General features: G+C 30.1%; 1 protein-coding gene across 1 annotated transcript in view; it reads right to left on the bottom strand.

Annotated features, from left to right (window-relative positions):
* Positions 1-17,100, bottom strand: part of LOC128652759 (protocadherin-16) — a 342,864-nt gene that overhangs the window by 137,453 nt on the left and 188,311 nt on the right. The window contains exons 11-12 of the mRNA XM_053705690.1: positions 16,443-16,682; positions 11,206-11,331 (exon numbers count right to left, since the gene is read on the bottom strand). Coding sequence (XP_053561665.1) covers positions 11,206-11,331; positions 16,443-16,682 — 366 coding nt within the window. The remainder of the gene's footprint in view (positions 1-11,205; positions 11,332-16,442; positions 16,683-17,100) is intronic.

The raw sequence follows: 17,100 nt of genomic DNA, 5'->3' as shown, positions 1-17,100 counted from the left end.
GCCAAAAGAACGTGTGAGTAATGCGGTGTAGGGTACGGGTTACAGCTAGGTGGCCTGCTAAGGGGATGTCGTGGCCTATCTTGAGGATTTCTTGACGGTATTTGTGGGGCACTACCAGCTGTCGCCTACGCTGTCCCCTTTTCTCTGTCCAGCGGTATAGTTTCCCTTTTTCCCATAAGAATGTTTCATTATCTGCCCCGCCCCCTCCGGTCTCTGCTCGTTCCCGGTACTTTTGTAAGGTCGGGTCAGTCTTAGACTCTGTCTCGAAAGCATCTGGGGTGTCCCAGGGTATGGGGCCTAACATGTCAGGCAAGGTCGGGATAGGTCTTACCTGTGTCTCCCGCACTGGTGAGAGTTCTCGCTCCGTCCGGGCTTGGGCCCGTGTAGTCACTGGGTCCGCCTCGTTGTTGCATACTGGAGCATAGGCAGAAGTCATGGGGCCCAAATCATTGCCCAGTAGTACTTCGGCAGGTAAATTATCCATTATGCCCACGTTCACAGCCCCCTTTCCCGCTCCCCAATCAAGATGCACTTTAGCTGTTGGAATTTTGTACACATCCCCCCCCGCCACTCTAACGGCCACAGTCTGTCCAGATCGCTTGTGCTCCGGCACCAAATGACTCTGTACCAGCGTGATAGTAGCCCCTGTGTCTCTCAATCCCTCGGTAGATCGCCCCTCGAGCCATACCTTCTGCCGATGGTGCTGGCGGTTATCTGAGGCAGCATATACAGGGTCCGCCTCGTGAAGCGGCCCCAAATATTCCTCCATAGGGGCCTCTTGGTTAACACAGAGGGTCCGGGCCGGACGATATGCCCCAGAGGGGTAATTGTAATTCCTGGGTGTCTGGTGCGTATTAAGGGGGCAGCTAGCCATGAAATGCCCTGGTTGCTTGCATCGGTGGCAAGTCGGTCTGGGACGTTCAGAGCTGTTATTGGGTGGTCCTGAGTGTCGGGCGGGCCCTGCGGGCACCGGGGCTCGGAATTCAGCACGAGGGGGTGCACGGTAAACCTCTCTGGGTTCGTGAAGACGGGAGTCATAATGTTCATCGGCCAATTTGGCTGCTTCTTCTAAGGTAGAAGGTCGCCTGTCTCGCAGCCATTCCTTCCCTTGCTGTTCCATGCCATTATAAAAATGTTCTAAGAGAAACAATTGTAAAATTTCCTCACCAGTCACCGCTTTACTTCCGCTCATCCAGTGATTTGCCGCTCTCCGCATTCGGTGCGCCCATTCCATATGGGTATCGTTAGGCTTCTTTTTCGTGCCCCGAAACTGTCTGCGATACGCGTCCGGAGTTACTGCGTACCGTCGCAACAGTGTCTCCTTAACTAGCTCATACTGTGTCACTTCCTCAGCACCCAGAGTACGAAAGGCTTCCAGGGCTCGCCCGGATAGTTTCCCAGACAATATCGTGGGCCACTCCCTGTTGGGAATCTGGTGCAGGGCACATTGCCTTTCGAAGTCCGCCAAATATTCATCAATCCCTGTCTCGCTCTCTAGGAAGGGTCGAAATGCCGCATAGGGTATCTTGGGCCTCCCAGCATTTTCGACAGGGATGATTACCTGCGGGGCTTCAGCATTGCGGTGTGCGTTCGCTAGGTTGAGTTCGTGGGCTCGAGTCTCTCGTATATCCTTGTCCGCTTCCGCCATCAACTGCTGTACCAATTCCATGGAGGGGTTCGGCCCGTACAGTGAGAGCCTCTCCCGAACAATCCTGGTTTTTTCGTCACTAATCGTGGTCGGTGTTTCCGCCATTGTGAAGCTCTGATCCAGTTCGGTCAATTCTGCGATCAGCTCTCTCCTCGGCCGGTTACTGGCGTACCCCCCTCTGCTTTCAAGTAAATCCTTTAGGGTTGTACGCTTCAATTTTTCGTAAGCGCTCTCCATCCGTTCTGTACCTCTCCTAGGAAATCCAGGAAAAATCCCACCGCTGCCGCCAAATGTTACGGTTACCCTTAGTCTCGCTGAGAGATGGACCGCTTAGTAGCCTGGATTCCTATTGCTGAAGAGGGGAGAAACTGCTTTCCATAGTATTCTATATGAGTCTCGCAAATGTAGAATAATCCCCCTTAGCTGTAGTACAGCTAGGATACCCTTCTGCCCACAAAAACGAGTCAACGCTGCGATTGAGGGACAACCAAGAACTGAGGACTGGGATGCCCAGCCTGCTTTTTTATTTAGGTTACATGCACACAGGGCACTCCCAGGGGGGGAAGCATAAAATCCCCCATCACACATTTAGACAAAGCCCTTGGACAAGCCACCGCAGATAACAAGTACACACAAGAAAACAATTGAGTCCTTCTTATCACCTAGCAGTGAATGCTTATCACAAACTTAATTACAGTACACAATATGCTAGGAAACCTGCCTCAGAAAATAGTTTTCTCAAAACTGAACAGAGTTAACCCTTTATGAAATGATACTTATTACAGTTTTCTTGGAGCCCTTCTTAGGCGCTGGCTTGGCTGGTTCAGGCATTGCTGCTGGGAAATAAGTTTCTTCACAACAAAATAACTAATGCTTCTGTAACACTTGTATTGTATTACATATATATATTTATAAACTTGTATTGTATTACATATATATATATATTTATAAACTTGTATTGTATTACATATATATATTTATAAACTTGTATTGTATTACATATATACATATTTATCAACTTGTATTGTATTACATATATATATATTTATAAACTTGTATTGTATTACATATATATATATTTATAAACTTGTATTGTATTACATATATATATATTTATAAACTTGTATTGTATTACATATATATATATATATTTATAAACTTGTATTGTATTACATATATATATTTATAAACTTGTATTGTATTACATATATATATATATATTTATAAACTTGTATTGTATTACATATATATATATTTATAAACTTGTATTGTATTACATATATATATATTTATAAACTTGTATTGTATTACATATATATATATATATTTATAAACTTGTATTGTATTACATATATATATATTTATAAACTTGTATTGTATTACATATATATATTTATAAACTTGTATTGTATTACATATATATATATATTTATAAACTTGTATTGTATTACATATATATATATTTATAAACTTGTATTGTATTACATATATATATATATTTATAAACTTGTATTGTATTACATATATATATATATTTATAAACTTGTATTGTATTACATATATATATTTATAAACTTGTATTGTATTACATATATATATATATTTATAAACTTGTATTGTATTACATATATATATTTATAAACTTGTATTGTATTACATATATATATATTTATAAACTTGTATTGTATTACATATATATATATTTTTATAAACTTGTATTGTATTACATATATATATATTTATAAACTTGTATTGTATTACATATATATATTTATAAAATTGTATTGTATTACATATATATATATATATATTTATAAACTTGTATTGTATTACATATATATATATATTTATAAACTTGTATTGTATTACATATATATATATTTATAAACTTGTATTGTATTACATATATATATATTTATAAACTTGTATTGTATTACATTTATATATTTATAAACTAGTATTGTATTACATATATATATATATTTATAAACTTGTATTGTATTACATATATATATATTTATAAACTTGTATTGTATTACATATATATATATTTATAAACTTGTATTGTATTACATATATATATATTTATAAACTTGTATTGTATTACATATATATATATATTTATAAACTTGTATTGTATTACATATATATATATATATATTTATAAACTTGTATTGTATTACATATATATATTTATAAACTTGTATTGTATTACATATATATATATATTTATAAACTTGTATTGTATTACATATATATATATTTATAAACTTGTATTGTATTACATATATATATATATTTATAAACTTGTATTGTATTACATATATATATATATATATATATATATTTATAAACTTGTATTGTATTACATATATATATATATTTATAAACTTGTATTGTATTACATATATATATATTTATAAACTTGTATTGTATTACATATATATATATTTATAAACTTGTATTGTATTACATATATATATATATATAAACTTGTATTGTATTACATATATATATATTTATAAACTTGTATTGTATTACATATATATATATATATATATATATATTTATTAACTTGTATTGTATTACATATATATATATATATATATATATATATTTATAAACTTGTATTGTATTACATATATATATGTATAAACTTGTATTGTATTACATATATATATATTTATAAACTTGTATTGTATTACATATATATATATATATATATATTTATTAACTTGTATTGTATTACATATATATATATATATTTATAAACTTGTATTGTATTACATATATATATATATATATATATATATATATATTTATAAACTTGTATTGTATTACATATATATATATTTATAAACTTGTATTGTATTACATATATATATATTTATAAACTTGTATTGTATTACATATATATATATATTTATAAACTTGTATTGTATTACATATATATATATTTATAAACTTGTATTGTATTACATATATATATATATATATATTTATAAACTTGTATTGTATTACATATATATATATTTATAAACTTGTATTGTATTACATATATATATATTTATAAACTTGTATTGTATTACATATATATATATATTTATAAACTTGTATTGTATTACATATATATATATTTATAAACTTGTATTGTATTACATATATATATATATATTTATAAACTTGTATAGTATTACATATATATATATTTATAAACTTGGATTGTATTACATATATATATATTTATAAACTTGTATTGTATTACATATATATATATATATATTTATAAACTTGTATTGTATTACATATATATATATATATATATTTATAAACTTGTATTGTATTACATATATATATATATTTATAAACTTGTATTGTATTTCCTATATATATATTTATAAACTTATATTGTATTACATATATATATATATTTATAAACTTGTATTGTATTACATATATATATATATTTATAAACTTGTATTGTATTACATATATATATATTTATAAACATGTATTGTATTACATATATATATATATATATTTATAAACTTGTATTTTATTACATATATACATATTTATAAACTTGTATTGTATTACATATATATATATTTATAAACTTGTATTGTATTACATATATATATATATATATATATATATATATATATATTTATAAACTTGTATTGTATTACATATATATATATTTATAAACTTGTATTGTATTACATATATATATATTTATAAACTTGTATTGTATTACATATATATATATATATTTAGAAACTTGTATTGTATTACATATATACATATTTATAAACTTGTATTGTATTACATATATACATATTTATAAACTTGTATTGTATTACATATATATATATATATTAATAAACTTGTATTGTATTACATATATATATATATATATATTTATAAACTTGTATTGTATTACATATATATATATTTATAAACTTGTATTGTATTACATATATACATATTTATAAACTTGTATTGTATTACATATATATATATTAATAAACTTGTATTGTATTACATATATATATATATATTTATAAACTTGTATTGTATTACATATAGATATATTTATAAACTTGTATTGTATTACATAAAGATATATTTATAAATGTGTATTGTATTACATATAGATATATATTTATAAACTTGTATTGTATTACATACATATATATATATGTATAAACTTGTATTGTATTACATATATATATGTATAAACTTGTATTGTATTACATATATATATATTTATAAACTTGTATTGTATTACATATATATATTTATAAACTTGTATTGTATTACATATATATATTTATAAACTTGTATTGTATTACATATATATATATATATATATATATATATATATATATATATATATGTATAAACTTGTATTGTATTACATATATATATATTTATAAACTTGTATTGTATTACATACATATATATATATATATATTTATAAACTTGTATTGTATTACATATATATATATATATTTATAAACTTGTATTGTATTACATATATATATATATATATATATATATATTTATAAACTTGTATTGTATTACATATATATATATTTATATATATATATATTTATAAACTTGTATTGTATTACATATATATATATTTATAAACTTGTATTGTATTACATATATATATATTTATAAACTTGTATTGTATTACATATATATATATTTATAAACTTGTATTGTATTACATATATATATATATATATTTATAAACTTGTATTGTATTACATATATATATATATATTTATAAACTTGTATTGTATTACATATATATATTTATAAACTTGTATTGTATTACATATATATATATTTATAAACTTGTATTGTATTACATATATATATATTTATAAACTTGTATTGTATTACATATATATATATATATTTATAAACTTGTATAGTATTACATATATATATATTTATAAACTTGTATTGTATTACATATATATATATTTATAAACTTGTATTGTATTACATATATATATATATATTTATAAACTTGTATTGTATTACATATATATATATATATATATTTATAAACTTGTATTGTATTACATATATATATATTTATAAACTTGTATTGTATTACATATAGATATATATTTATAAACTTGTATTGTATTACATATATATATATTTATAAACTTGTATTGTATTACATATATATATATTTATAAACTTGTATTGTATTACATATATATATATATATATTTATAAACTTGTATTGTATTACATATATATATATATATTTATAAACTTGTATTGTATTACATATATATATATTTATAAACTTGTATTGTATTACATATATATATATATTTATAAACTTGTATTGTATTTCCTATATATATATTTATAAACTTATATTGTATTACATATATATATATATTTATAAACTTGTATTGTATTACATATATATATATTTATAAACGTGTATTGTATTACATATATATATATATATATTTATAAACTTGTATTGTATTACATATATACATATTTATAAACTTGTATTGTATTACATATATATATATATATTTATAAACTTGTATTGTATTACATATATATATATATATATTTATAAACTTGTATTGTATTACATATATATATATTTATAAACTTGTATTGTATTACATATATATATATATTTATAAACTTGTATTGTATTACATATATATATATTTATAAACTTGTATTGTATTACATATATATATATTTATAAACTTGTATTGTATTACATATATATATATATTTATAAACTTGTATTGTATTACATATATTTATAAACTTGTATTGTATTACATATATATATTTATAAACTTGTATTGTATTACATATATATATATATATAAACTTGTATTGTATTACATATATATATATATTTATAAACTTGTATTGTATTACATATATATATATATATATTTATAAACTTGTATAGTATTACATATATATATATTTATAAACTTGGATTGTATTACATATATATATATTTATAAACTTGGATTGTATTACATATATATATATATTTATAAACTTGTATTGTATTACATATATATATATATATATTTATAAACTTGTATTGTATTACATATATATATATTTATAAACTTGTATTGTATTACATATAGATATATATTTATAAACTTGTATTGTATTACATATATATATATTTATAAACTTGTATTGTATTACATATATATATATATTTATAAACTTGTATTGTATTACATATATATATATTTATAAACTTGTATTGTATTACATATATATATATATTTATAAACTTGTATTGTATTACATATATATATATATATTTATAAACTTGTATTGCATTTCCTATATATATATTTATAAACTTATATTGTATTACATATATATATATATATTTATAAACTTGGATTGTATTACATATATATATATTTATAAACTTGGATTGTATTACATATATATATATATATTTATAAACTTGGATTGTATTACATATATATATATTTATAAACTTGTATTGTATTACATACATATATATATATGTATAAACTTGTATTGTATTACATATATATATTTATAAACTTGGATTGTATTACATATATATATATTTATAAACTTGGATTGTATTACATATATATATATATTTATAAACTTGGATTGTATTACATATATATATATATATATATATATTTATAAACTTGGATTGTATTACATATATATTTATAAACTTGGATTGTATTACATATATATATATATATATATAAACTTGGATTGTATTACATATATATATATTTATAAACTTGGATTGTATTACATATATATATATATATATATATATATATATATATATATATATATATATATATATATATATATATATATATATATATATATATATATATTTATAAACTTGGATTGTATTACATATATATATATATATATATATATATATATATTTATAAACTTGGATTGTATTACATATATATATTTATAAACTTGGATTGTATTACATATATATATTTATAAACTTGGATTGTATTACATATATATATTTATAAACTTGGATTGTATTACATATATATATTTATAAACTTGGATTGTATTACATATATATATATATTTATAAACTTGGATTGTATTACATATATATATATATATTCAAAAACTTGTATTGTATTACAAATATATATATTTATAAACTTGTATTGTATTACATATATATATATATATTTATAAACTTGTATTGTATTACATATATATATATATTTATAAACTTGGATTGTATTACATATATATATATTTATAAACTTGGATTGTATTACATATATATATATATATTTATAAACTTGGATTGTATTACATATATATATATTTATAAACTTGTATTGTATTACATACATATATATATATGTATAAACTTGTATTGTATTACATATATATATTTATAAACTTGGATTGTATTACATATATATATATTTATAAACTTGGATTGTATTACATATATATATATATTTATAAACTTGGATTGTATTACATATATATATATATATATATTTATAAACTTGTATTGTATTACATATATATTTATAAACTTGTATTGTATTACATATATATATATATATATATATAAACTTGTATTGTATTACATATATATATATTTATAAACTTGGATTGTATTACATATATATATATATATATATATATATTTATAAACTTGGATTGTATTACATATATATATTTATAAACTTGGATTGTATTACATATATATATTTATAAACTTGGATTGTATTACATATATATATTTATAAACTTGGATTGTATTACATATATATATTTATAAACTTGGATTGTATTACATATATATATATATATATATATATATATATATATATATATATATATATATATATATATATATATATATATATATATATGGATAAGCAGCTGTTCTATTAGAACTAAACTAAGAAAATAGGTTTTTAAGAAAATAAACCTAAAAGTATGTGTTTTTTCCCTAAAATTAATTAGGATCTGCTGGCGCACTAAATGAAAATGAATAGGACTGGAAAGGGTTAAAAGTAGTCACAAACTTGGGGAAATTGGCCATTGTTTTTTCTCTATTATTTTGGGTGAGAAGATCTGATCATTTCTTTCTGTTTCAAGAGTTTCTATATCCCTTATCTAGAAATCTCTGTTTAAGAATTTCAGACTGTTTGTCATATTCCTCTATCATGCTACATTTCCTTTAAATCCTAAGTAACTGACCTTTAAGCACTGCCTTCAAAAAATTTGGGTGGTGACAACTATCATGTTTTATGTATGTGTTTGTGTCACATTTAAAAAAAAAAAAAAAAAGGTTTTACTATTTATAGTATTATTAATGACATAAAAAGTCAAATCCAGAAAATTGATTTCATTATTGTGATGTTCCAGAGTAAGCATAATAGACAAATAGTTTTCATTAATTCCCCTCCCTTTCTATTACAAATGACGTCATCTATATATCTATGCCAGGACACCAGGTCTTCACCAAACTCTTTAACAACACGGTGCTAATGTTGTTGTGACAAAAATACTTATATATTTTTTAGGATGTACATATTTTAATGTCATCTAGCTTTTTTTGGCAAATATTATTGATCATGCAAAAGATTCGCTAATATTGTTGATTATAGGAATGAGATCGCTCACTTTTTATGTTCCGTTGTCATTCAGCTCATTCCGGCAATTGTTGCTAATGATACAAATTAACTTTTTTTACAAGGATGCTCATCATCGATTGGACAGATATACACACGTGATCGGAAAAAACTAAAACGGACCCGATTGGGAACTCACACAAAGGAAATGGCTGGAAAGGGAACTGAAAAAGTTCACGCTCAAGAATAGGTTAAAATAATTTCAAATGTATGAATTTTGATTGGTTGCTGATAATCAATTTATTTTTTTAAGTAATTTTAATCTTTGTTAACTAAGCCACATTTCATAGAGATACATACAGTAATTATTTTCATATTAATGTTTAAGTCTTTTAGATTGATAATGTTTGTGTTTTATAAGTTTTATCTCATTACAATGGGTGTAAATCTGACCTCAGCCAATGAGGCAACAGATAGCGTTCACCATTGTATACTTAAAGCCACCTGGGTTGCGGCATTTTATGCAACTTTTGAAAGCAATTTAACTCTGAATGCTCTTGATAAAGCTGGTGTTATCCGTTGAAACATGTTGGGCACAATAAAGCTAATTTTTTATATACAAAAAGCTGGTGAATGTTTCCTTGAACACATAGGAGCTGTTTATCCCAAACCCCTCTGTGAGTATCTACACTTTTTACTATGGTGTATGGATGCAACACACCAATGTGATATTTCTAATCAGTAACAGGAGCCACTATACCCTGACGAGAGTTTGAAGAAACCGTGGGGTCTACACAGTGAATCTCCTGGGACCTTTGGTGAACCAGCGCCTCCTTCTGCAGACATAAGTGAGTGTAGTTTATGTCTACTTCTGGCATATATTACCTGTCAGACTGTACATCTCATTTACTTCCCGGTCTAGAGGAAGCTTTGTGGTGAGTATTCCAGATTCAGGATCTAGAGAAAATTCGTTTCCAGTAACACCTCCGTAAGTGACATGCCCACCAGGTCCTGAGAGGTAAGAAAAAGCCAGTGAGAGAATAAGACATTACATGTGCAATATACAGAATAACGAGTATGGTGAATGGTGTACAGGGGAGGAGAACAGAACGTGCCAACAGTATGAGCAGGGATAAGGCTTACTTTATGCTACTGTGCCCATGATACTCTGCTGTGAGACACAATCACTTCTTAAATAGTTCATAGGAAGACATTAGTGTCATCCATGGGACTCCTTACCCAATGATTAGATAATAAATGGTAGCAAGATAAAGATCTACAAAGGGGCAAACTTTGACTTTTTCAAAAGGCCTTTATGTCATTATATGTCACCAGGAAGGGACATCATATGACCACTGCAACATTCTGGAGAAACTCTCACCGCTTTACCCTCGGTTCCTGAAAACTATTGAACCCTGTCTCTATTGTGGTATTATGTTGCTTTTGGGGTCAATATTTGTGCCCTGAGTGACGTATTCTGTTAAATTATGGAATAAATTTATATTTAAGGTTAACTACAAGCAAACATTGGATACAAAAGTCCTCTTACATTGAGTCCTGTTGTAGCACAGCAGTAAGACTAGAGGTTTGGAATCTGAAAGCCAGGGTTCTATCCTGAGAAGTTTAACTACAAAAAAGCAATATGCTCGCCATATTCAGCATTGCACCAGCAGCTCACAAGAGGTGCTGGTGCAACGCCGCCCCCTGCAGACTCGCAGCCAATGGGCCGCAAGCAGGGGGTGTCAATCAACCCGATCGGACTCGATCGGGTTGTATTGTGGCGATGTGTGTATTGTGGCGATGTGTGTCTTTGTGACCGCTGCTTCATAACTGCTGTTTCTGGCGAGTCTGAAGACTCGCCAGAAACAGGGGCCATCAAGCTCCTTACGGAGCTTGTTAAATAGAGCCCAATGACTTTATGTGTTTATTTTCACATTGTTTTTTTTGTGAGCATACTGATTGTGTTTGACTTCTATATTACGGGGACGTAGTTTATGCACCTGCACCGCAAACTCACCTTAATAAACTAAATACGTTGTATAACTCGTTCTGCCGCTTTGTGCTACAATGTAACTACAGGACCCACCATTGTGACATGCTAAAAGAACTAAACTGGCTGTCGCTGGAATCCAGTCGCTGGAATCCAAAGCTACACTACAGAACATATTTTATTTAAAAAAAAGCATTTTTTTTCACTAAACTGGGTACTGGCAGACAGCTGCCAGTACCCAAGATGGCGCACATTAAGTCAGAGGGGGAGGGTTAGAGAGCTGTTTAGTGGGGGATCAGTGAGGTTGGGGGCTAAGGGGGATCCCTACACAGAAGCATATGTAAATATGCTAACAAAAAATGCACAACAAAGCCCAAATATACCTTTTATTTTAGTACTGGCAGAGTTTCTGCCAGTACTTAAGATGGCGGGGACATTTGTGGGGTAGGGGAGGGAAGAGAGATGTTTGGGAGGAATCAGGGGGTCTGATGTTTCAGGTGGGAGGCTGATCTTTACACTAAAGCTAAAATTAACCCTGCAAGCTCCCTACAAGCTACCTAATTAACCCCTTCACTGCTAGCCATAATACACGTGTGATGCGCAGCGCCATTTAGCAGCATTCTAATTACCAAAAAGCAACTCCAAAGTCATATATGTCTGCTATTTCTGAACAAAGGGGATCCCAGAGAAGCATTTACAACCATTTGTGCCATAATTGCACAAGCTGTTTGTAAATTATTTCAGTGAGAAACCTAAAATTGTGAAAAATTTTACGTTTTTTTTAATTTGATCGCATTTGGCGGTGAAATGGTGGCATGAAATATACCAAAATGGGCCTAGATCAATACTTGGGGTTGTCTACTACACTACACTAAAGCTAAAATTACCCCAAAAAGCTCCTTACATGCTCCCTAATTAACCCCTTCACTGCTGGGCATAATACACGTGTGGTGCACAGTGGCATTTAGCGGCCTTCTAATTACCAAAAAGCAATGCCAAAGCCATATATGTCTGCTATTTCTGAACAAAGGGGATCCCAGAGAAGAATTTACAACCATTTATGCCATAATTGCACAAGCAGTTTGTAAATAATTTCAGTGAGAAACTGAAAGTTTGTGAAAAAATTTGTGAAAAAGTGAACAATTTTTTGTATTTGATCGCATTTGGCGGTGAAATGGTGGCATGAAATATACCAAAATGGGCCTAGATCAATAATTTGGGATGTCTTCTAAAAAAAATATATATACATGTCAATGGATATTCAGGGATTCCTGAAAGATATCAGTGTTCTAATGTAACTAGTGTTAATTTTGAAAAAAAATGGTTTGAAAATAGCAAAGTGCTACTTGTATTTATGGCCCTATAAGTTACAAAAAAAGCAAAGAAGATGTAAACATTGGGTATTTCTAAACTCAGGACAAAATTTAGAAACAATTTAGCATGGGTGTTTTTTGGTGGTTGTAGATATGTAACAGATTTTGGGGTTCAAAGTTAGAAAAAGTGTGTTTTTTTCCATTTTTCCTCATATTTTATAATTTTTTTTATAGTAAATGATAAGATATGATGAAAATAATGGTATTTTTAGAAAGTCCATTTAATGGCGAGAAAAACGGTATATAATATGTGTGGGTACAGTAAATGAGTAAGAGGAAAATTTCAGCTAAACACAAACACCGCAGAAATGTAAAAATAGCCTTGGTCCCAAACGGACAGAAAATGGAAAAGTGCTCTGGTCACTAAGGGGTTAATAAACTAAATACGTTATATAACTCGTTCTGCCGCTTTGTGCTACAATGTAACTACAGGACCCACCATTGTGACATGCTAAAAGAACTAAACTGGCTGTCGCTGGAATCCAGACGCACCCTCTGGAGATGTAGTATACGCACCAGCACCGCAAACTCACCTTAATAAACTAAATACATTGTATAACTCGTTCTGCCGCTTTGTGCTACAATGTAACTACAGGACCCACCATTGTGACATGCTAAAAGAACTAAACTGGCTGTCGCTGGAATCCAGACGTACCCTCTGGAGATGTAGTATACGCACCAGCACCGCAAACTCACCTTAATAAACTTAATACATTGTATAACTCGTTCTGCCGCTTTGTGCTACAATGTAACTACAGGACCCACCATTGTGACATGCTAAAAGAACTAAACTGGCTGTCGCTGGATTCCAGACGCACCCTCTGGAGATGTAGTATACGCACCAGCACCGCACACTCACCTTAATAAACTAAATACGTTATATAACTCGCTCTGCCGCTTTGTGCTACAATGTAACTACAGGACCCACCATTGTGACATGCTAAAAGAACTAAACTGGCTGTCGCTGGATTCCAGACGCACCCTCTGGAGATGTAGTATACGCACCTGCACCGCAAACTCACCTTAATAAACTAAATACATTGTATAACTCGTTCTGCCGCTTTGTGCTACAATGTAACTACAGGACCCACCATTGTGACATGCTAAAAGAACTAAACTGGCTGTCGCTGGAATCCAGACGCACCCTCTGGAGATGTAATATACCCACCAGCACCGCAAACTCACCTTAATAAACTAAATACGTTATATAACTCGTTCTGCCGCTTTGTGCTACAATGTAACTACAGGACCCACCATTGTGACATGCTAAAAGAACTAAACTGGCTGACGCTGGAATCCAGACGCACCCTCTGGAGATGTAGTATACGCACCAGCACCGCAAACTCACCTTAATAAACTAAATACGTTATATAACTCGTTCTGCCGCTTTGTGCTACAATGTAACTACAGGACCCACCATTGTGACATGCTAAAAGAACTAAACTGGCTGTCGCTGGAATCCAGACACACCCTCTGGAGATGTAGTATACGCACCAGCACCGCAAACTCACCTTAATAAACTTAATACATTGTATAACTCGTTCTGCCGCTTTGTGCTACAATGTAACTACAGGACCCACCATTGTGACATGCTAAAAGAACTAAACTGGCTGTCGCTGGATTCCAGACGCACCCTCTGGAGATGTAGTATACGCACCAGCACCGCAAACTCACCTTAATAAACTTAATACGTTATATAACTCGTTCTGCCGCTTTGTGCTACAATGTAACTACAGGACCCACCACTGTGACATGCTAAAAGAACTAAACTGGCTGTCACTGGAGTCCAGACGCACCCTCTGGAGATGTAGTATACGCACCAGCACCGCAAACTCACCTTAATAAAGTTAATACGTTATTTAACTCGTTCTGCCGCTTTGTGCTACAATGTAACTACAGGACCCACCATTGTGACATGCTAAAAGAACTAAACTGGCTGTCACTGGATTCCAGACGCACCCTCTGGAGATGTAGTATACGCACCTGCTCCGCAAACTCACCTTAATAAACTTAATACATTGTATAACTCGTTCTGCCGCTTTGTGCTACAATGTAACTACAGGACCCACCATTGTGACATGCTAAAAGAACTAAACTGGCTGTCGCTGGAATCCAGACGCACCCTCCATCTTTCCTGCCTTGTGTTTAAGAGCTTTTCTGGGAAGCTCCCACCCTACCTGAGCAGAATGATCTCCCTGGCTATTCCCACCTCCTATAACCTCCGATCCAGTACCAGCACATTGTTTAGTTTGCCTCAATACAAAAAGAAAGCAGCTCGATCCTCGTTTTCCTACAGAGCGCCACAATTATGGAATGACCTCCCTCACACTTTAAAAACTTCCCCAAGCCTAAAATCCTTTAAGAGATCCCTCTCTATATCTCAAAACAGAATGCACCCGTCATGGTTGATTAATTACCTGTTCTATTGTTAAATTTTGTATATATTGTGTATTAATATTGTTTTTGTATTTTATTGGACCCTATTGTATCAATGCAATGTCTTGTGATCCCAGGACATACTAGAAAACCAGAGAAATCTCAATGTATCCTTCCTGGTAAAATATTTTATATCTGGGTTTTTGTTTGTTGAAGATTCCAATACAGATGGAAAAAGTATTTTTTTACATTGTTTTCATTTCTGACTGCAACGTCATAATGTTGTGTAATCTTTTTCTATCCACTGTAGTTAGTCATTTGGTGAAGCTGTGCGATAGAGAGAGGAAGGGGTGCACTCTCTCTGTATATCCCATCTCACTTACCTAGATCTCGGTCTGCGGCCTGCACTCTGAGCACGCTCACACCGGGAGGCTGGTTCTCCTGCACTGTGGCTTCATATTGTGTCCTGTCAAACGTGGGCGTTTCATCATTCACATCGAGAAGTGACACAGACAGTGTCTGCGTAGAAGAGAGGCGAGGGGAGCCGTGGTCTATTGCTACAACTGTCAGGTTATACGCAGAGGTCTCCTCACGATCCAGTAATCTTATCAGCGACAGAGCACCTATGGGGTGTAGACGTGTTACACTCTGTGTATAGTGTGTGTGCTCTAACTCAAACTTACACACTCGCTATACGCCTGCACACACTACTGCCACTCACATTCCCTAGACTAAGTGCGCACACTACTACATGCACTCACTATACGCCTGCACACACTACTGCCACTCACATTCCCTAGACTAAGTGCGCACACTACTACATGCACTCACTATTCACCTGCACACACTACTGCCACTCACATTCCCTAGACTAAGTGCGCACACTACTACATGCACTCACTATACGCCTGCACACACTACTGCCACTCACATTCCCTAGACTAAGTGCGCACACTACTACATGCACTCACTATACGCCTGCACACACTACTGCCACTCACATTCCCTAGACTAAGTGCGCACACTACTACATGCACTCAC

Source organism: Bombina bombina, chromosome 3 (genome assembly GCF_027579735.1).
Source record: "Bombina bombina isolate aBomBom1 chromosome 3, aBomBom1.pri, whole genome shotgun sequence".
Taxonomy (NCBI): domain Eukaryota; kingdom Metazoa; phylum Chordata; class Amphibia; order Anura; family Bombinatoridae; genus Bombina; species Bombina bombina.
This window is presented reverse-complemented; position numbering and strand designations above follow the sequence as displayed.